Here is a 23,859-nt window from a genome sequence, read left to right as displayed (position 1 = left end):
TTATGTTACGGAAAATGCTCATCTGTGATTGGTTGAACATGTAATGCTCATTTGTGATTGGTTGATCATGTTTGATCCCCCCATCGGACGCAATCCGGGCCGGGAGCAGGTGTATCACATGTTTGCTTATCGAAAGGCACCTATTGACTAGTGTTCACTTTGCAATCAAATCATATACACGGCATGTGCATCAAAAGCCACACCCAACTATGAAACATACACACAGACTCACACATATAAACACACACAAACAAAGGGACTAAAGGGACTTCCCCGTGGATCCCCATGGTGTTTGTGGCATCACGTTGGACGGCAGATACAGCCCTTTACCTTTAGAGCTGGATGCTGTGGGTCTAGCTATGCTGCTGTTGAACTGTAAACGTTGGCTCTCAGGAACCACCAGGCCCCCATTCTCTGCCAGCATGCGGGCCTGGGGGCCTCGTCGCTGTCCTGTCCGTCTCTGCTCGCCCACTGGAGGGGGGCCCCTGTGTTTGACAAGCCGGTCCCCCCCCCCCCCCCCCCTCTCCGCCTCGTGTTGACCATCTGTCCGGGGCCACACGGGGCGCCGGGCTGCTGACAAATCATTCTGCAACCATGTTGGCCTTCTAACGGGCGTGGGGGGGGCCCGCCTGTCACTGGGTCTGCTGGGCCTCTGTCTGCCCCCCCTCTGCCATGGACCACATGTAGGCAGTGTTCTGGACACTGCCGAGAAATTAACTTTAGTCCGGCAGTTTTTTGGTACTATTCTCCCCCTATATTTTAATATCTAAATGTTGAATTTTGATGGATGTTTTTTTTATTTTTATAGTTTTATCTTGAGTACCTCTTTAATTTTTGGTCATGCAGCCATCAAGGGGAAGACATTTTTATTGCCAGCCTCAGCAGCCTTTTTACACTTAAAGCTTCAGTTTGTTTTTTTCTGAGACACACGCACACACACACGCACATACACACATACACACAAACACACACACAGCACACCCCCCCCCCCCCCCCCCCCCCCCCCCCACACACACACACACACACACACACACCCAGACCCACACACACACACACACTCTCTGCTCGCTGTGCAAATGTTCTTAGCCATCCAGGCTTGGAGGTTGGTTGAACTGTTGATTGTAAAATGGGATTATAAACAGGAAGACATTTGCTTATTTCTCTTGAGGGACAGCCTACAAGGAATTTGTACTGAGCTCTTGTTTTTCTAATCAAATCTATGCCGATATCCTCGACAAAACCTGACATGTAACATGAAACAATTAAACAGTGTGGCTTAGGTGCAAAATGAATTATCGATGCAGAAAATTGAATTTTCCAATGAAAAGTACTTTGACTTGTTTCGTCATCGCTGTATTATTCAGTGGTACGTTTAGCTTGTGTAAAGGGTACTCTGGTTCTCTGGCGTCTGTGTTTTTGGTGGATTTATCTGGTGTGAATGGGTGGTTTTATGTGTTTGTGTGTGTGTGTGCATGTGCAGGGTTGCTTCTGTGGTGATTTCTCTGTGTTGGTGATCTTGTTTGTGCAATTGTGTTATTTAGTTTTTTGAAGCTTTCATTTCATAAACAGCCGAAGAAGCTCAGGGCTCTCTGTGTCCTCTATCCCAATCCTGGTTAACGGGTAAAGGGAAAGTGAATCCCTGTTTGAGTAGAAGAACCACCAGGCAAAAAAATGAAATTGAACTGAGGCACACAATTCTTTTGTTGATTCATTTAACTTTAATATGAGGGCCATTGTCCCAAACGTCGTCAGAAACGCACGGCACGCTAACTTGAGTGTTCCGCCATTTGGAAACGACCACTCTTGAAAAACGTCTTTTGTGGGATGGAGCAGACCCCTGGTATTTGAGACCCAAACAGAGCAGTTTTTAACTGGAAGAAGTGATATGTTTATCTTCTCTTTAAGAGGAACAATCTATCCTCAGTCAGCCCTTTAGTTTGGTCTAGGCAGAGAGTTTTGTTTGGCCCAGGGAGACACTGCGCTGTAGGGTGCTGTTCACAGTTCTCCTTGAGTTTGTGGTGTATAGATAGATAGCCTTGATTTATTTCTCAGAGAGATCAGAGAGAATTGTGTTGGTATAGGAAAGTTTGAGTCAAGTGTTTCTAGCTTTTGAAATATAATAGTACAAATAATGTGATTGGAGAAAAGAGCAGAAATACTTAAAAATAACAAACATCCTGTACCTTATCTACTCACCTTTTCAGTATTTCCTAACCAAAAATAGTCAATATTTTTTCTCTCATATTACTTAACATCTAAATCTTCCTTCACTACTTTAGCGTCATTGTATTCACAGTATTCGCACCTTCGCCTTGAAACAAGAACAGAAAAACCTATACATTCGATCATCAAACTCTATGACGTTACCATAAGACACCAGGTCAGGAACAAACCACTCCAGGGTGTCCCGCTGTTCGACAACAACCAACCAGGCCAGGCTGAGTCGGCTTCCCATCGCCAATGTGGAGAGCAGTCCCAATCACTCTCATCCACAACGTTGTGGTTTCAACCAAATCCTCCCTTTGACACGTCTGAACTCAGTTACAAGCGTGACCCTTGCTTGATCTCCATCTGTGCCTCACTCTCTCCTCCCCCCCCCCAAACAGACAGCAACTTCATCCTGGCCAACGCGCAGGTGTCCCAGGGCTTCCCCATCGTCTACTGCTCGGATGGCTTCTGCGAGCTCACGGGCTACTCCCGAGCCGAAGTCATGCAGAAGAGCTGCGCCTGCAAGTTCCTGTACGGGCCAGAGAGCAACGAGGCCGTCGTCGTCAGCATCGACAAGGCGCTGGAGGAGCGCAAGGAGTTCAAGGACAAGATCACCTTCTACGGCAAGACAGGTGAGCCCGTCTCCCCGCCTCCTCCCACCTCCCAATACCTCCTCCCGGGGGGTGGAGGCGGGTCTGTCGGCAGTGTGGGTGAATGCCAGTGCTGAGTTCCCATCTGTGCAGCCTCCGTGGTCTTCAGGTCCACAGCGTTACGGTTTTACACACCGAAGGCAAATTAAAAACCAAACAATGGTAAGCAATGGTGTTGCAATTGTCAGTGGGAAATCGGAAATCGGATGTAATATAAGCCAGAGGCAGCCGGGTAGCACAGTGGTGAGTTGTGTTTCGACTCCCACCTGAGAAGACACTGGTTCAATCCCCCGTCTACCTCTAGGCATCCTACAGGAGAATGACATGTCTGAATGCACTGTGAGTTTGTCTCTTAGCCTCACAGCGTCTGCTGAGTTTACCATAAAGTAAACAGTGCAAGCTATCCTTGTCTAGCATTAAGGAGTGAGTGATGTAATGCGTCGTGACTACTGTGCCAATTTCAATTTCACGGCTATTTCTGGAGAGGGTCTATCTTAATAGGCGTGTATGGGACAATGGGCCGAGGGGAGAGATGGCTACAGGGTGAGGAGGGGATAGGTCCATTCTATGCCCCCCTTCCATTAAAAGGTCATTAAACCAAATGATGAGTCAAACCGCTCACCACATACACATGCACAACCACAGATATACACACACACACACACACACACACGTGCGTGCACATGCAAGCAGATGCAAACACACACACACACATGCACACACAAGCACACACATACACACACACACACACACGTGCACACACACACACACACCCATACACACACACACACACACACACACACACACATACACAATACTTAACAGGGAGAGATCCATTCGATTGTGACAGTGCTTTGCTCTGTCTACTCTAGTAACTCTATACAAGACCTCAGGATTCCACGGAGTGATTTGACTCCCATCTCTGAAATTAACAGACATAGACAGAGACATAGACATTTATTCATCACACATTCCATCTGCCTACTGATTAAAAGCCCATGCTATGTTAGAAAGACCACAATCAATGGACAGACGTTTGTATTTCCACGGGACTGGAAATTGTGGTTCCTACTTCCTGCATGGAGATATTGTTGTCAAATAGAGTAAATAATATTTTGATTCCCTGTCAATCTATTGGTTGTAATGACTCCCTTACATACTCCAGCTCAAACATATGCCAAGAAATCCTTCTGAAAAAGGTTGTCAAAAATGCAGCACATATTTATCAACTAAAGCCCTTGAAAAAAATAATAATATTATACTCCTAAATCAGAAGAATGCCTGCATGTTGAAAGTACTATCCCCCCCCCCCCCCCAATAGAATCCTAGAACCATTGCTGGCTTGATACTCTGAAGCTGGCCGCGGTCTCGCCACAAAGATCTCAGCGATGAATAGCCTGGCTCAATAGAAGTACCTTATAAAAGAAAATAACACAAGTCAGAATTCTGTACCCAGCCAAGGCTGAGTACAAGTTCCTTTGAAAACCCAAAAAGCATTGTGACAAAATAAATTCAAAATCATGAAATGATTGATGGAATGAAAACATTCAACAGAAGTACTGAAGGTAGCACAGAGCACCTAAGAAGAAGTTAAGAAACATGTTGCTATGGCTGAGGCAGTTCTTTGTGAGGGTCTGCATCACAGTGCGGTTCTAGGAACTGTCACTCCCTTTTGTAGCCATGTTCTCCGTTCTGCAGCACTCTGTCTCTCACCTCCCTCCATGGTCCTACACCATTATCTTCCTGTTTTCTATGAATACTTTTTTTAATATTATCATATTGTTTCATGTTTCATCCTATCATCACTTTCATCTGCAGGTTGATCTAGGGCAGACCTGGGCATTGTACGGCCCCCGGGCCACATACAGACCTTTGGTTGACTCCGACCGGCCCGCGTAAGGTTAATTGGAAATGACAAAATAAACGTATTTTCCCATTTTACGTCATGCATGGACTAAAGCTGCATTGCTTTTATTTTGAAGTTGTTTTTTATTCACGTACATAATGATGCGATACGTATAGCAACACGTGCGCATGATTGGATCGTTGTCACAAGACGACTTTAGCCCTCAAAAATGTCCGCTCATGCTAAAAAAGGAAAGGTAGATGCCGAATGCAGGCTTTTCAACAAAAATTGGACTGCTAAGTATTTGTTTACTGAAGTCGGAGGTAAAGCTGTCTGTTTAGTTTGCGGGGAGCAGATCGCCGTCTTTAAGGACTACAATTTGAGTCGGCATTACGAGACAAAACACGCAGAGAAATACAAAAACTTGACTGATGCTGAAAGGGCGCGAACATCGGAAGCTTTGCTTGCTAAGCTGAAAAATCAGCAAGGCTTTTTTACCAAGCTTCACACATCCAGGGATGTAGCAACCAAGACCAGCTTTGTGGTATCCCACAAAATCGCTAAAAACAGTAAGCCGTTCTCGGAGGGGGAGTTCATCAAGGAGTGCCTGGTGGACTCTGCAGCACTAATATGCCCTGAAAATAAATGCGCATTTGATCAAGTTCCACTGTCCAGGCGAACTGTGATGAGGAGGATCGAGGACATTGCGGGGAATATGGAGCTTCAGCTGCAACGTAAAGTGGCAAGTTTTTACTTTTTTGCCTTAGCTTTGGACGAGAGCTGTGATGTCTGCAACACTGCCCAGCTACTCATATTTTTCCGGGGGATAACGGACTTCAAGATTACGGAGGAGCTGGCAGCCATGCAGTCGATGAAAGGGACGACGACAGGGAGCGATCTGTTAACGGAAGTAAATGCGTGCATGGACACTCTGGGATTGAAATGGGACCGATTGGCAGGTTTCACAACAGACGGTTGTCCAAATCTTACAGGGAAAAATGTCAGACTTTTGAAACGTATGCAAGATAAAGTGACAGAAATCAACGCAGATCAGAAATTGGTATTTTTGCATTGTATCATACACCAGTATCTCCAACTTCATCACGGCACGGGGATTGAATCACAGACAGTTTGTTGCACTTTTGGAGGAGCATGAGACTGAGCAAGGTGACATCGGCTACCACACAGCTGTCAGATGGCTCAGCCTGGGCAAAGTTCTAAAAAGAGTTTGGGACCTGAAAGCAGAGATTCAAGAGTTTTGTGAGAAGAAAGGCAAAGACATCCCAGAGCTCTCAGAAGAGGACTGGATGGCAGATTTTGCATTTGCTGTTGATGTGACTGCACTGAGGATTGAACTGAACACCAAACTGCAAGGCAAGGGCCTTTTTGTTCATGAAATGCACAGCCTGGTGAAGGCTTTCATGAGAAAGATGCAGTTTCTTTCAAGCCAACTGAGAGCAACACTCTCACTCACATGCAAACCCTGAAAGAAGTCACACCATCAGCTGATCACCTCTGCAGGTACTCATCAATGTTAGGAGCATTGCATGGTGAGTTTTCAAGGCGATTTGAAGATCTCAGAACAATCGAGGACGAAATGCACATGATTTCCTCTCCCTTTACCTGCAGTGTGGATGATGCACCCAGTGATGTTCAGCTGGAACTCATTGCAGTCTGATGCAGTATTGGCAGAGCCCTTTAAGTCAGGATCTCTGCTGGAATTCTACTCTAATCTTAAGGAGGAGAACATTCCAAACATTAGAAGACATGCTCAGAAGATGTTGGTTCTCTTTGGCTCTACCTACATATGTGAACAAATATTTTCAATTATGAAGTTTACAAAATCCAGGTATAGATCTTCTCTCACTGATGATCATCTTTCAGCTGTGCTTCGCATCTCCACCTCAGACATTCAACCTGACTTCGATGCACTTGTTAAAGCCCAGCAGAGACTAGATTTCTCTCACTGAGATAGAAAAAACGCTAAGAAACTCTTTCCAACAGTATTTGAAACTGAAAATTCATTTTGGAGTGAATGTGACTGAAAATGTTCACTAATATAAGTCACAAATGTTTAAAAAAACTTTCACAAAAGTTCACATTTTGTTTACCTTTGCTTTGGGAAATTTGATTGAATAAAGTTTTTGTAATGCAACCTCACTTTTTCATTGCTTGATTATAACATATAGCCTACTCTTACCAGCTTCTCAAAACAATGCTATTTACTGCTTTTTATAAAGAAATACAATTGATATTATGCAGAATTGAGTTCAGTCTTTTGGCCTGGCCCTCCAAAATATTTTCTGTTTCACATGTGGCCCCATGGAAAAAATAATCTCTCTTCCTTTCCCCCTCTCTCTCTCCCTCTCTGTCTCTCTCTCACTCACTCTCTGTCTCTCTTTCCTCTATGTCTCTCTCTCTCTCTCTCTCCCTCCCTCTCTCTCGTAGTGTGAATTGTTGTGTTGTGTCTGTGTGAGTGCGGACACCATCTCAATCCCTGTCTCATCCATGTGTGAACACAAAGAATGTGTTGTCAAATCAGACAAATGCGATATGTCACTCAAAGGCCAGGGCACAATTCATTGTGTTGACGACACCTACACACACGTGTACAAACTGTATGCGGAAACACACACACACACACACACACACACACACACAGTGAACACGTCATCTGCTGGCAGGTACGTTCAGCGTGTAGGAGTGATTGCAGGGGATCGCCCTCGGAATTCCCCTGCAATTTTTCTACACTATTCATTAGAGTGTACTCTAAACACAAAGCGTAGTGTAACAGCAGTTTGTTTCTATTGTGGTTTGATAATTCATTACAATCTGTACTCCCTTTGAGCACCCACGTGTCTAAAGCGAGCCCACCCCCTGTGGCTGCTCTGCTTTTAGCCCGGCGTCATTAGGCGCCCGGGGTGGCTGCGCTACGTTTCCTCCCACCTGTGCCAGGGGAATATTGACTGATCTATTCCAAGGCAAGTGTTCTCCTCAGGGACCCCCCCCAAAGAGCTTCCAACGACTCAACTTCTGGACTGACACACACACACACACACACACACACACACACACATACATACATGTATACATATATACACACACACGTGTGCTGGAATACGCGCACACACACACGCACGCGCACGCACACACACACACACACACGCACACACACACACACAAATATACACACGTGTGCTTGAGCACGCACACACACACACACCCACAAGCACTTTTTACACCTTTGAACACACCTGCATGGGTGAGTACAGCTGGGGATTTGTAATTACTCGTCAATCGGCAGTCCAGTCCTCTTAATTGTTTCCCCTGAAATTGCACTTAAAAACACCTCTTAAAAAAACAAGTGGGAAAAAAAATCTGTTTTTTACAACAGCTGCACATTTAAATGACGGTAAGTGATTGATAACACAAGGAATCGGTGGTTGAGGATGTGTGTGTTTGTGTTGTTCCAGCGGTGCTGTTCAGGTGCCTGCTGGACATCGTGCCCATCAAGAACGAGAAGGGAGACGTGGTCCTCTTCCTGGCCTCCTTCAAGGACATCACCGATGCAAAGGCCTCCAAAGCACCACCAGAAGGGAAGAGAGAAAGTCAGTACAGAACGGATGAGGAGCTCGCAGGCTTTAAGCTTTTACTGCTGTTGTTGTTGATCACAATCTGTCCAAAGTCGTGTGTTGTTCCAAACATGGAGCAGAGCACAGCTACACCGACAGATATAATTATAATCACAATCGATTGTAAAAAAACAAACATTTTTATGTTCGTACACTGAAAGAGGTACTGTATGCGGAGATAAAAAAGAATTCACCGACTTTCAAGGGAATAGTCTTCTAGTTGGTGTGAATGCTCTCTAATAGTTGCTCAAAGGATCTTTCTTTCACAGACATCCCCCAAATCAAAGCTTATGAATGTCACGGCGTGTGCGTGTGTATGTGTGTGTGTGTGTGTGAGACTGTGTGTGTGTGTGTGAGAGCGTGTTTGCGTGTGCACCAGCAAGAAAGCCAACTGATTGCTCTCATCTCTCAACGTATTATTTGCTCTGGATTGCCTAATGACGCTCATTACAGTAAAATAACAACAACACAACGAAGGGCAATCAGTAAACAGCTATTTTTTGCCCAAATAATAAAGTGCTTCCTAAACTAAAGAGTACAGCTGATGTGGCATGCCTTTATGGCGGAGATGAGAGCCACAGTGTACTCTGCTTCTGACAAGCTCTTTTAAATGGCGGTGTTCATGGTAATTTGCACAGGCATTAGCATTTTGATGTGGCTGCCCTAGAAATTGTGGCGCTGGGTGTGTTGTGTGTTGTGTGGGTCCATCTCCACACACACACACACACACACACACACACACACACACACACACACACACACACACACACACACACACACACACACACACACATAGACACAAAGACACAGACACATACACACAAACACACACACATAAACACACACATACGCACACCAAATTGTAACAAATGAGTCAAAAAAATGAATGTTAAATCAATGGTTGTATCTTTTTTCTTTTAATTTACTTCTTTTCTTCCTTCATTTCTTCTTTCCTTCCTTCTCCTCTCCTCAACCCAATTATTTATCTCCACCAAAATCCTTATTCAAATTTCGATCAATAGTTTCATCATGATTCTCTAAAAACCTTGTAGCGCCTAATAGCTTACCTTGAATTTCCCTGTTCCAGACAAATGTATTCCCTACCTATGCCTCCACCACCACCACCCCCACCCCTCCCCCCCACTGTCCCCGACCACCCTCCGTTGGTTATAGCAGCGATGGGAAATTCATCAGATCTAAAAATACACGGCGGTTTCTGTCTCTGAGTCCCCCGCCGTGCCACGTCCCCCAAGGCTTCTCCCTGTTATGGATGGGTCCTGTCTGTTCAACCCCCCCCCCTCCTCTCCCCTTCCCCCTACCCCCGCCATCCAGACACACACACACACACACACACACACACACACACACACACACACACACACACACACACACACACACACACACGCACACACACACCCGCACACACCACGCACAGACATACAGACTCACAGACACCCCCCCCCCCTCCAACCACCGCAATCCAGAGAGACACACACACCCCACATACCATGCAGTTCCTTCACACACGTCCTGGTCCGTCATTCAGGTTCTCTCCCCATTCCAAGGCGCTAATAGAGCTGAGTTCTCTCTCTAAGCCCAGCTTGTGTTTGGTCTTAACGACGCGCTGGCAGCAATCAGAGAGCCTCTCTGATTCCAGCAGCATTGACGTCCCTCAATTAGCCTTCTCCCGGCTCCAAAGTGGAGAACTGTAGATTTGAACAACTGCCCCCAAATCGATCACGTACGTCCCCCCCACCCCCACACACCATCTGCGTGATGGAATTTGCTTTAACCAGGGGTGAATTACGCACACGCGTTGGCACGCACGTACGCACGCGTGCCTGCACTCACACAAACAGGAATACATAGAAATACAGAGTATAATAGAATGAAAGCCAATTCTTCGGCCACCTTGTCAACTTGCAAAAGATAGGGATTTTTTTCATGTCAAATAATTACTGTGACACATTTTCAGCCGACGTTAACAATTGAAAATGTGAATAAAATACATGAAATGAAAATAAATGAATGCAATGGGAGTTACAAAAGTACATAGCAGATTTCTCTTTGAAGAAACTGCATTTTGAGTCGGATCTTTAAAGCTAGTTGCCAGTCATTATCCTTTTCAGAATAAAATGGCATATGTCTTAGAAACAAACACAATGGGCTATTCAGTTGTCAGAGAAAACTTTTCAGCTACTGTACCAGAGGGGGATTGTTGGACTGTCTGACTGTTGTGTCTTTTGTCTGCTGTTGGTGTGTGTGTCTTCAGAGCGCCACCGCGGCAGGGTGAAAACAGGCTCTCCGTTCAGCTCCACGCGTCTCAGGAGCAGCGCGGTCCTCTACCACATATCTGGCCATCTGCACAGCAGGGACAAGAAGAGCAAAATTAAAATAAACAAGGTATCGCTGACCGGGCCGTGATAGCGACTGCCTAGAAATATATGTAAACAATAATGTTGTCACATGGCTGCAAACTCTCAATTATCAACTTAGAAATTTACGTTCATGCAAAATGGGTTCCAACTGACTTTTGGGGACATTTTGCAGACATTCGAAGAATAGTTTTAGTGTTATTTGGGAAATTACACTCGATTTACATCATATTTGAGTACCGAACGCTCCACTAAATTAGATTCTAAAGCCAGAGTCTGTAACTATAGCAACCTGTTAACTGACAATCTTTTCGGTGGCAGGCACACATTATTTTGTCTAGTGGTAGTTGCTATTTAAACCAGAACAATATTGAATTGAGGATATGTACATAGAATTTATGAATGCCTTTAGAAATATGAAATAAGTGGGCCTTGGGCAATAATTTACCATCTACTTAAAAAGTCTGATAAATTGTTTTAAACATTTGTTTGAGAGATGTTAGGGTGGATCTATTCCTAATTACCCATGCATCAAGCCAAAAGATATTGAGGAGCCTTTCACATCCTTTGTCATTTTAATCCAAGCATTGGTTACTGTAGGCAAATATTTGTATTTTCCTGTTTTTATGCATTTCGTCTTCTATTGATCGATTGATTCTTATTCCTACAAGTCAATGATTTGTCTAGCTGCATTCCCCATTTTCCTCTTCCAAGTAAATAGAAAACCATATCTCCATTAGATGAAGCCTGTCCTTCCATTGAATGGTAAACATAATTAAATTAAAACACGCAAAATATGGATTCAGCTCCCTCACAAAGATTGCTCACCATATTGGCTTCCCCACAATATTGAGTGTTCTCAATATTTATATACATTTTTATTTTGGGGAAAAACTGTGCAATTTAAATCCAATATTTAAAGCTAGCAGTAGTATTATCCTTTTCAAAAATAAAATGCTGTACATTGTAGAAACAAACACAACGGCCCATTCAGCATTTCAGGGAGAGCGTTTCAGCCCATGTATTGAAGGGTGACGGTTCTTCTTGTGTCTTTCTGCTCTTGCTGTTGTTGATGTCCTCCTCCCCCCCCCACCAGAACGTGTTCGGGGACCCCCCTGCGCTGCCCGAGTACAAGGTCGCCGACGCCAAGAAATCCAAATTCATCCTTCTGCACTTCAGCACCTTCAAGGCGGGCTGGGATTGGCTGATCCTGCTGGCCACCTTCTACGTGGCCGTGACGGTGCCTTACAACGTGTGCTTCATCGGCGATGTGGACCAGACCCGCAGCACCACCGTAACTGATATCTCCGTGGAGATACTGTTCATCATCGGTGGGTTGCACCATTTTCCAAGTGGTGGGAATATGTGTGTGGGTGTGTGTGTGTGTGTGCGTGTGTGTGTTTGTGTGTGTGTGTGTATGAGTGTGCGTGTGTGTGTGTGTGTGTGTGTGTGTGTGTGTGTGTGCATGCGTGTACATGTGTGCATAGGTATCTGTTTATGTGTGTGTGTGTGTGTGTGTGTGTTTGTGTATGTGTGTGTGTACATGTATGTGTGTGTGTTTGTGTGTGTGCATGTGTGTGTGTGTTTGTTTGTGTGTGTGTGTGTGTGTGTTTGTTTGTGTGTGTGTGTGTGTGTATGTATGCATGTGTGCACACTTACATGTTTGCATGTACACACCCTATACCCTAACCCCATACATACAGGGATTTGTATGTGTGTGTGGCTGGATAGGTGTGGTTTGTAAATGTGATCATGGATGTTGACCTCTGACCTCTTATGCATGTCGTTTCGCGTGTGGTTCATAGCCATGATTCTAAAGTCTTGCATTGGCTCCTACTCTCTCTGACGGGACAGACATTGTCTGTAGTTTCCGCACCACCTACGTCAGCAAGTCAGGTCAGGTGATCTTTGAAGCGCGTCTGATCTGCATCCACTACATGACCACCTGGTTCATCATTGACCTGGTGGCCGCGCTGCCCTTTGACCTGCTCTACGCCTTCAACGTCAGCGTGGTGAGTAGCCCAGCCGCCGTCCCCCATGCAGTGATCGTCCCCTTGTATGTGCAGATGTAATACAAGCCTTATGGTCATATGCGATTTTTGTGAGTTGTGAGCTTGATTCAATTCCATCACCAGGATCCACATGTGGTTCAGGATTTCCCTTCTTGTTAATGTACTTAACTAACCAACAATTACATTAGGATTCTGTTGCAATTATAATATAGCTGATGAGCTGCATGTTCGTAATATTGATTGAAGCATGATGTGTCTCCAAGGCACGAACGACAGCATATGGTTCCTGACATGGTTTCCTGTAAAGGCACTTACCGTACCTTGTTCTCACAAGGAGGTCATAATGATTGCGGGTTGCAAGTGTAGCGTAGCTGATGAGCTCTATGCTATATCTGGGCACCATGCTGGGATCTGTGATGCAAGTGGGATATAACTCTGCTCGGCAGGGAGCAAATACATAATGCTACAAAAGTACCCACAGGGAAAGACATACAAGACCACAATGAAGACCAATAGACTACAGACAAGGGCTTCAAGTGATGGAGCTTGAACATGTTATTGCATGGTTCTGTCCCACTAGAGATGGACAACATTGAATAGAGAAGGACCTGTGAGGTCACACATGGAAGCCATGTGTCTTCCCTTGACTGCTGATTCTGTTGGCCTTTGACTGTCTATGTATTGATTTGAAATATTGCACAGGGGGGCAAAAAAAAAGTGCATCATTAAATTAGTTATTTCCTTTGGAGTTGCAGTCATATACATGTCCTCCAATACACCACGACTGGATTGGGGAAATAAAGGAGAAATGGAGCAAATAAATGGACGTCTTTGTCTATTTAAATAGCTAAATGATGTCCCCCGATTTGATGATATGTACTTATTGGGAGAGTGGGTCTTACTGGATTTAACTTCAGGGAAACATAGTATGGTTCAATTCAAACTATTGCAGGCATCTAGTGTTACATGAGTGCGACAATGACAGAGAATAGGTATAAGTCCTTTGGTATTGCTATAGCGGAAAACAGAATAACAGTAGAATAACAGGAAACCAAAATTGGTTTCTTTGGGGATGGTTTAGACATAAAATCTTGAATGGCACAAGCAACTTATTTCCAAGAAGGTTGTCTCAGAAAATAGATTAATAATCAAGATTCTAAATTTTCATTTAAATTAAGCCACTATCTATCACTGGATGAGCTACCACTACTACAACGGTGAGTGAACCTATGGCCCACCAATGAAAGCCCTTGAATTTGCAGTGTTATAAATGTCAGGGAGTCGGTGGCGACTTCCCTACCAAGCATTCAGATCACACGCGGGCGCACAGTTTGTGACGCGTTTTCCTTCACCCAGCAGCGGTTGTCCTGCCAGAAAGGGAATAGCAGAGCGACCTCAACAATCCCGCTCTCCAGCTCACTTGTGTGTGCAGCATTGCCAGTTTTCTTTGGCCCCAGGGGCCTCCAGAGAGAAACCAAACGGGAGATCTTCGAGATTCCCATTTGTTTCCCCCGTTCTCTTCCACTGAGACACTTAGGACAGGAGGGGATCTGATCTGAGAGGCAGTGAGTGCGGTACAGACTCAGGACCAAGCCAATGGACAAATGTATGGATCATGCGCAGCTCGCACAGCTCGTTCTGGTAGGCGTGTAAAACGGTTTGTGTTGTGCAACGTGACTCGGAACACTGCAGGCCATCCTGGGCCAGCTCGCTTCTCAGACTCTATTAATGGAAATGCCAAGTGCTCCCAGCGGACGGGGATTTGGGCGCAGTGTACGGAGGCAAGGGGCCATGGGCTGTGGCCACCTCCAGAAGAGCAGGCGGCCGGCGGTAATTGCCAGGCAGTGAGCGTGATGTCCCCTCTCCAAGGAGCCGGCAGTGGGGAGGTTGACCCCTTCACACCCGCCCCCCCCCCCCAAGAGGCCAAAGACCATCTCTGGCCGAAATGAGCCTTGAAACCCCCGTCGCCACGCCGACGCTCTCCCTCCTTCCTCCCGCTCTTTTGTCTGTTTCATTTTGCCGCCATCCCTCTGTTTGAAAGTTTTTCTGTTGTTGTGCAAAGGTCTATTCCGTTTAGCGTTAAATCGCGCCTGCTGTCTGTTTCTTCCCCTCCCGCCTCATCTCCTCTCACCTCTGTTACTCTCCTTTCCTCTCCACTTCCTTTACTCTCCTCTCCGCACCTTACCTCTCCTCTCCTCTCACCTCATTTACCCTTCTCCCCTTCATGGACTTACCTCTACTATCCTCTCCTCTCCTCTCCTGTCCTCTCCTCTCCTCTTCTCTCCCTCTATCCTCGCATCCGCTCTCCTCTCTCCTCTTCTCCACTTTCCTCTCTTATGTCCTGTCAAACCAAACCAAACGCAACTAAACTACACCAAACCTATCTAAGCTAAACTTAACCAAACAAGAATAGACTAAACTCGACTAAAATAAAATAAAACTCAGCTAAACTATACTCAACTAAACTAAACTAAAATAAACTAAACTGAACTATACTAAATTAAACTAGAACTATCTCTTTGCAGATAAATGATAGATGTAGCATATGAGAAATGCAACAGTGTCATTACATGAAGGCCAAAGGCACTCCATCTTGTTGTTAATACTTTATGGCTGCAATGATTAGAAAGCCTTTATGAATGTGTCTCTCAGGCCTGGGGTGGTGGCAGATAGAAGAAACATAGACGAGCACAGTGGGACTCTCACCTTATTGGCCTGATCATCTGCCAATCATTTAAAAACGAAACATGTCCAACGCCAATGCTGTGATTAGCTTGTAGTGCTCAAAGCGGTAGGGATAGAAATTAACAGGAAATTGCTTATAGACACACACACAAACACAGACAAACACTAACAAACACACACACACACGCACATACACTCATACAAACACACATATACAGTCGCACACACACACACACACACACAAATGTACACGCACACATACAGGCACGCAGGCTTAAACCAGCCACACACACAGTGACACACACACACACAAGCTTGCTTGTGCACACGTGTCAGCTCAGTGTCCTTGTGTGTATGTGTGAGTAAATGTGTGTGTTTCAGAAATGATGCTTGTATAAGTTGAGGAGGAGAAGGAGAAGGAGGAGGAGGAGGAGGAGGAGGAGGAGGAGGAGAAGGGGGGTGGGACAGGGGTGGATGGGAAACAAGTGAGCGAGTGAGTGATTCTCTGGGGGCGGAGGAGCTAGGTGTGTCTGACACAGCCTGCTGCCTCTCTCCTTAGCGGGAGAGAGGGCTACAGTGGTGGTGATGGAGGTGGTGATGGTGTAGGGGGCAGGGGGGGTGGTTGTTCGGTGCCACTGGCTGATAGCCTGGGGAGCTGATAGATGGAGGAGGGACTGCGTTATCTCTCACGCACACACCTCCACTCCATTACTCACTGTGCTTTGAGTATGTGTGTGTGTGTGTGTGAGGGTGTGTTTGCCTAGAGAAAAACAGTAAACAAAATGACATAATCAGCATTAAACGGATGGGCGCTATGGATTTTTCCATGTTCCACTCCGCCATACTTCCTCCAGCCTCATTTGCATTCCAGACGCTGTGCATCACGTCCTGTCCCACTTTTACAGACACACACACAAACACCCTCACACACACACAAATACACACACACACACGCACGCACACACACACACACACACACACACACACACACACACACACACACACACGCACACACGCACGCACACAAATACACATATGCACTGGAGCACCCATACACATGCACACACACATGTGCGCATACATACACAAAACTACTCCACAACCCACTGACCCACACTCACACAGGGAGAGAGTGGTTTATGCAGTGGTTCAAACTGTATGTTTATTTATACATAGATATGATGGAGGTAGATCCTCCCCACTACCTGGGTGGGGGGGGGGGGGGGGGGGGGGGGGGGGGGGTGAGGGATCCACGCAGGGAGCCAGCCGTTGATAGATCACCGCTGGAATTAGCCTGAAGGTAGCGTGGCTCGCAATAGATGACTTTAACCGTGTCCTCAAAAGACAAGACTCAAGGGGAGGGAGAGAGGGAGAGAGAGAGAGAGATAGAGAGAGAGAGAGAGAGAGAGAGAGAGAGAGAGAGAGAGAGAGAGAGAGAGAGAGAGAGACAAAGAAAAATAAATTGGGTCTAGTTTGTAATAGTTGTAGATTGTTATGCAGGCATCACCGGTTGCCTTTGGGGTTTACAGTCAGGTAGAAGCGGATAAAAGGTTACTGATAGAGTGTGATGGAGGATTGGATGAAAGAGGGATGAGTGAACGAGTGATGGATAAAAGAAGGATGTCTGCTAACTGAATGAAAGAATGTAAGAGAAAGCACATCACCCCGAGTGATTGATTAGCCGCTACAACCCTGTTAACATTCAAGGCTACAGAATTATTTATACCAATGATATCGTACATTCATCTTATCAGTTCAATGGTGTCACTCTGACAAAATGGAGGCTTCATGTAGCTTGTCAACGCTTAAATTTAAATAACACTGGAATTGCCTTGCGGGGCAGAGGGCATGTCGGTGTGTGTGTGTGTGTGTGTGTGTGTGTGTGTGTATGTCTCAGTTTTCCATATGTTTATTGAACTCCTTGCACTATTAAATCCATCTCCCTTGAAAAGGACTTTGATTATCCTCCTATTGCCCTCATTTTCAATCTTCTTGCCCTGACTCACGTCAGGGCCGAGAATGAAGATGATTATATGAACATGATCCTGTTTGCAGGATGGATGATACAGCCTCATCAGCTGTACTGGAGTGTAGATAGAATAGATCACGAGGAGGAAGAGGAGGATGATGATGTTGATGATAGGTGATGGTGATGATGATGATGATGATGATGATGATGATGATGACGATGAAGACCTTGTCAACCAATATTCGAAAATACCAAGGGAGACCATCCGTGCGTCTCCTGCAATCAATAGTGAGGTTTCAGGTGTCAGGGGATCCTAATCCATCAAGAGTGAATCCATATGAACCCAAAGCAGACCCAGGTCGCCTAACCCGTGGACCACCACCCCCCCTGCAGGTGTCCGTGGTGCACCTGCTGAAGACGGTGCGTCTGCTGCGGCTGCTGCGGCTGCTGCAGAAGATGGACCGCTACTCGCAGAACAGCACGGTGGTGCTGACCCTGCTCATGTCCATGTTCGCCCTGGTGGCCCACTGGATGGCCTGCATCTGGTTCGTCATCGGCAAGAAGGAGCTGGACGGCAACCCCTCGTCCTGGGACATCGGTGAGCTGGTTCTCCCATCCCCTATGTCCCCCCATGCCCCCCCCCCCCCCCCCTCCCCTGTGGCCATTTCATCAGGGGACCTTTGGCTGGGGATGAAGTTGTCCAGTGTTCTTGGGCCAAAATGCTATAAACATCTCATCTGCATCAGTGAAGTGGAGTTTGTAGGACACAAATGGTGTTTGCATCTTTGGGAAACAAACTGATAACACTCGAGCCCCTGAACATTAACGACAACAATGGACACTTCTTTCTAGGCTGGTCTAGTTTATTCATTAATTAATTAAAGCTGAAAGACTTGTAGGGTGTGATGGTTTCCGAATCGGTCCGTTAGAAATGGGAGGACACCAGCCAGAACCACACCATCATCCACGGGCTCTGTTGTTCTGTGTTTGTGTTTGTGCTGGGAAAACCAGGCGGTGAATCGTGTTACAATTACTGCCTCTTCCTCCTCACCCCTCTGGCCCTGAACATAATGATGTCCCTTAAGGCTGCCTCACACGGTCAGCATCGATAAGCCCAGGTTTGTTGGCAATTACCTCAATCAGCCTCCCCAAAAGGGTTAAGGTTCAGCATCGACTTGGTCATGAGAATAATGCAGATTCTTTTTTCATTTTTCCACCAATTACTTCACAACCAGTGTCATGAAATGATTTTTCCAGTCAGCGTATCCGGGTCTAGTGGATGACTGAGGTGGAGGGAGATTGTGTGTCTGTGTGTGTGTGTGTGTGTGTGTGTGCGTTTCCTAATTATGGCCATTGAGACGTGAGCTGCTGTCGTCGTCACAAGGCACCTCTCCAATTACCATTCCTCCCTGTCTCCCGGAGCCTCTCCTGGGATCCGGTTGCCTGTGGCCATCCTGGAGCGACTTGGAGGTCGCTCTCTCCTACGAGCCCCACGCATCTCAAATGCCTGCGCTGTATAGGCTGCTGCTGCAGCGCCGTCCCAGCATGGGGGGAAACATTGTCCAATGTAGTAGTTGCGGGTTAACTCCATCCATCCTGCTATTCCTCCACCCAATGTTCCAAACATTCGTTAAAACACAATCCCTCACGTCCTTTGTTAAAAAACCCATTTAGATATGAGTTCATTAAAAAATATGATCGACCTTCGACCTATTACTCTTGTATAACAATTATAACCATCAGGATTTGTAGGCCTCCATTTAATTGTATCTTTTATCGCTCCCCTCTGCAAGCATCCATCCAACCTCACCGTTCATCCATCCAACAACCTCTCCATCCATCCATCCACCCCATCTATCATCCTCCACCTCTCTATCCATCCACCCCATCTATCGTCCTCCACCTCTCTATCCATCCACCCCATCTATCGTCCTCCACCTCTCTATCCATCCACCCCATCTATCGTCCTCCACCTCTCTATCCATCCACCCCATCTATCATCCTCCACCTCTCTATCCATCCACCCCATCTATCGTCCTCCAGCTCTCTATCCATCCACCCCATCTATCATCCTCCACCTCTATCCATCCACCCCATCTATCATCCTCCACCTCTCTATCCATCCACCCCATCTGTCATCCTCCACCTCTCTATCCATCCACCCCATCTATCATCCTCCACCTCTATCCATCCACCCCATCTATCATCCTCCACCTCACTATCCATCCACCCCACCCACCTCATCCACCCATCCCTCCATGCATACATCGAAGCCATCATCCAACACCAGTACAGCTGCTGATCCAATCCCTGCCTCTCTTTGGTTCGTCCCGATTCCCCCCCCCCCCTCCAGGCTGGCTCCACGAGCTGGGCCGCCGTCTGGAGTCGCCCTACCTGTTCGAGGGCGGCGTGAACGTGACGGTGGGCGGCCCGGCCCTGCGCAGCATCTACGTGGCGTCGCTGTACTTCACGCTGAGCAGCCTGACCAGCGTGGGCTTCGGCAACGTGTCGGCCAACACGGACGCCGAGAAGATCTTCTCCATCTGCACCATGCTCATCGGAGGTGAGGGGCTGGCCCTGGTAACTAGGTCACACACACACGGCGCTCACGCAGACATACGCACAGGCAAGCAGACGCATGCACACAAACACATTCACGCGCCATGCACCACACCGATAGGCGCATTCACACAAGGGTCGCGCATGCGCACACACACACACACACACACACACACACACACACACACACACACACACACACACACACACACATGCACGTGCTCACACACACATGCACGCGCGCATGCACATGCACAGACACAGACTCACACACACACACACACACACACACCAACACCCACACACACATGCGGACACACACATGTACACACTCATAAATGCAAACCCACACATACACCGATAAGAAGGCATGTGTTCACGTTAACACACAAGATGTGCGCATATGCCTAAAGAGGAGGCTGCAGAGACATGAGGTCACATGGGAACAGGGACCTGTGGTTTCATCAATGCTGCGTTAGGGTTGATCCAACGTGACATCACAGATGTCGTTCAACACAGACTGAGGGGGGCACCCCACCATCTGTGGCGCCACCTGCCGTTGGCTGAACATCAAATTGTTTACCATGAATGAACGCTTAAACACCAGATACGCTCAGCCTCGCATTGAGGTTTGAATCCTAACCCGGCAAGCACCGGGTTTGACCGTATCAGGTCCTTTTCCTCTTTAGTCCCTTTGGCACTTAGCCAACGTTTTTTTAGCAGGCACTTAGGTAGGGGTTACTTATGCACTGAAGTACCTTGCAGCCCAGAGCTCAACCCCCTGGCCAGCGCTCTGTCGCGCCTCGTGTTCCTGACTCAGCGTCGGCGGCTGATAAAACACGGCGGAACGGAAGGAAGGACGCCATTTTACTTAATACAGGGCAGAGCACACTGTTTTATTTATGTCCGTACGGACATGAACTAAGAGGTGGTGCAATCCAACGTCTTATCAGGTGACTTGCTTGAGGTTTTTCAACCTTGCCAGCCTTTCTCAGGTAGGAATTTAAAGTGTGTGTGTGTGAGAGGTGCTGGGGGGAGGTGGTGGTGAGGGGGTCCGAGTGGCAGGCGTCTCCCGGGGGCTGTTCTCCCAGCTCTGGCTCTGCAAAATGCTAAATGTCCCCAGATGCCTTAGGGCAAAAGCGGACTCTTATACAAACACACACACACATGCACACAGACATGGAGACGCAAACACACACACACACACACACACACACACACACACACACACACACACAGATGCAAACGCATGTGCACACAGACACAAACACACTCACACACACACACACACACACACACACACACACACAAATACACACACAAACAAACACACACACACACATGCAAACGCAAACGTATACGCACACACATACACACATATATTCACATATATATGTGAACACAATGATTTACCTCAAACACTCAAACAAAAGCACAATGCCCTATTTGATTTAAAGTGGAATAAAAATCAAGTGAAAGCGCTGACGCTCCGATTCATAGCGGTGCAGTGGTCGGTAGTGGTGGAGAGATAATAGTGTTAATCAATCACAGTGAATAAGGGCGCCCACTTAAACCACATATGGTATTGGCCCTTAAACAATGACCTGCATCCAAAGTTTACTGCACTGGACAAAAATAAATATGAAAGAAGCTTAGAGTTTTACTCAATACTGCACCGTGCATTATGGGAAGTTGTTTACAATCCTCGTACAAGGGGGTTAGTGGTGGAATATTTTGATGCGTTTCTTTTTGGATTTATCCCAAAGCAATCTTTTTTTTTTTCCTTTTGATTTCACACACACACATTCACACACACACACACGCGCACACACACACACACACACACTCACTCACTGACATAAACACACTATAAACCAGTGCATTTAATGAACCTCTCTATCTCTCTTTCCCTCCTCCTACTCTCTCTCCCTCCCTCTCTCTCTCTCTCTCTCTCTATTTCTCTCTCTCTATGCCTCGCTCACATTCACACACACACAAACACACACACACACACACGCACACACGCACGCACACACACACGCACACACACACACACACACACACACACACACACACACACACACACACACACTCTCACTATCACTACTTGTCTCTCACTGCAAAAAACCTTTCCTTTCTCCCTCACTACTCCTTCCTGATCCGTTCCCCTCTCTCCCTCCCTCCCTCCCTCCCGTGCAGCTCTGATGCACGCCCTGGTGTTCGGTAACGTGACGGCCATCATCCAGCGCATGTACTCTCGCTGGTCCCAGTACCACACGCGCACCAAGGACCTGAAGGACTTCATCCGCGTGCACCACCTGCCCCAGGGCCTGAAGCAGCGCATGCTGGAGTACTTCCAGACCACTTGGTCCGTCAACAACGGCATCGACTCCAATGAGGTACCCTTTGACCCCGGGAAGGGCGTGATGCTGTAGATACCCTGCACACGCGCACATGCATTTACATTTGCACACAGTCCTCGGACAAGGGGGTGAGTGGTGGAATATTTTGATGCGTTTCTTTTTGGGACACACACACACACACACACACACACACACACACACACACACACACACACACACACACACACACACACACACACACACACACACACACACACACACACACAAACAAACACACACATGTGTCTCACTCACACACGTGTCTCGCTTACACACTCACACGTGTCTCACTCACACACACACACGTGTCAAACACACACACGCGCGTGTCAAACACACACACACACACACACACACGTGTCTCACTTATACACATTCATTCTCGATGAAGACATGATGGAGGCTGATCCATACCATTTGGAATATTATTACATTTTTTACCACACACCACACCCACCGCCCCTCACCATAATGGCAGCTCGCTCAGATCTATAAATCATTTGAGCCCCTCCATAGCGCCGGCTCACCTCGTGCGTCACGTAGACCCTCACCGCGCGGCGTCTCACAGACGGGGCGCGATGCCGGGATGATCCGCACATGATGCATCCTGTCATCCGCCCGCCCCCAGACGGGGAGGAGGCACCGGCGTTCCCAAGAACAGACAGATTGGAAGAACGAGAGATCTTGTCACAGGATGTGAGACAGGGAGACAGGGAGACAGGGAGACAGGGGGACAGTGAGACAGGGAGACGGTGATGGGGTTTCTGGGGCTCTGGAGTTATCGGAGGATAGGTGTGCTGCGCTTGTGAGTCCTCTTGCCTGACAGCTTTCCTCAAAATATCCGTGAAGCCCTAAGGAGTTTGCCACACAGTGGGGTCCTACAGGAAAAGACAAACGGCCCCCAAAAATGGCTTGATGTTCCCCGGGGGGGCCCCAGGCAGCGGTCAGGACTCAGGCGGGTGAGGATGATGAGGATGATGAAGAGGATTAATATGCCAGTGGTGGTTGTGGTAGTGTTGGTTTTGGAGGTAGCAGTGGTTGTGGTGGTGGCGCTGAATCTCCGGGCGTATGAATTATAGATGATCCGTTGATTAAACCCAAGCCCGCCGCTGATGACTCATTGATCGGCGCTACATGACAGCCAGCATGAGATCCTCCCGATAAGCAGCCTGATGTGACACACAGACAGAAGGACAAACAGGTAAAAGGGCAGGCTGGCTGGCTGGCCCGGCTGGCTGGCAGATGGGCGGGGTGAGATTGTGATGGAAGTGCAGCGATGGGGGCCCAGTGCTGACCGCAGCCCGACAGTGCTCGCCTCGCCGCAGGGTAAAAACATTTGACGGCACAAAAAGCACAGAATTAAAAGGTCAGGACTTTTATTTCTGGAATCACCAAAAACAAATGTTCACAGCTGGTATCCCTTCCCTCTCAACCTCCCCTTCCCCTCCCACACAACGAAACACCCTGTCGCTCTTTCCCCTACTGCCCCCCTCCTTTAACCTCCTCCTCCTCCTCCTCCTC

The 23,859-nt window shown here is 47.2% G+C and overlaps 1 protein-coding gene across 1 annotated transcript in view; it reads left to right on the top strand.

Annotated features, from left to right (window-relative positions):
* Nucleotides 1–23,859, top strand: part of kcnh8 (potassium voltage-gated channel, subfamily H (eag-related), member 8) — a gene marked incomplete at both ends in the record, with an annotated part of 41,728 nt that overhangs the window by 5,331 nt on the left and 12,538 nt on the right. Inside the window, 8 exons of the mRNA XM_079749380.1 lie at nt 2,607–2,840; nt 8,178–8,312; nt 10,609–10,739; nt 11,808–12,042; nt 12,566–12,723; nt 17,771–17,975; nt 19,731–19,940; nt 22,136–22,335. Coding sequence (XP_079605506.1) covers nt 2,607–2,840; nt 8,178–8,312; nt 10,609–10,739; nt 11,808–12,042; nt 12,566–12,723; nt 17,771–17,975; nt 19,731–19,940; nt 22,136–22,335 — 1,508 coding nt within the window. The remainder of the gene's footprint in view (nt 1–2,606; nt 2,841–8,177; nt 8,313–10,608; nt 10,740–11,807; nt 12,043–12,565; nt 12,724–17,770; nt 17,976–19,730; nt 19,941–22,135; nt 22,336–23,859) is intronic.

The sequence above is a fragment of the Pollachius pollachius genome (assembly GCF_949987615.1).
Source record: "Pollachius pollachius genome assembly, chromosome: 13".
Taxonomy (NCBI): Eukaryota; Metazoa; Chordata; class Actinopteri; order Gadiformes; family Gadidae; genus Pollachius; species Pollachius pollachius.
Note: the sequence above shows the minus strand (reverse complement) of the source record. Positions and strands in the feature narration are given on the sequence as shown.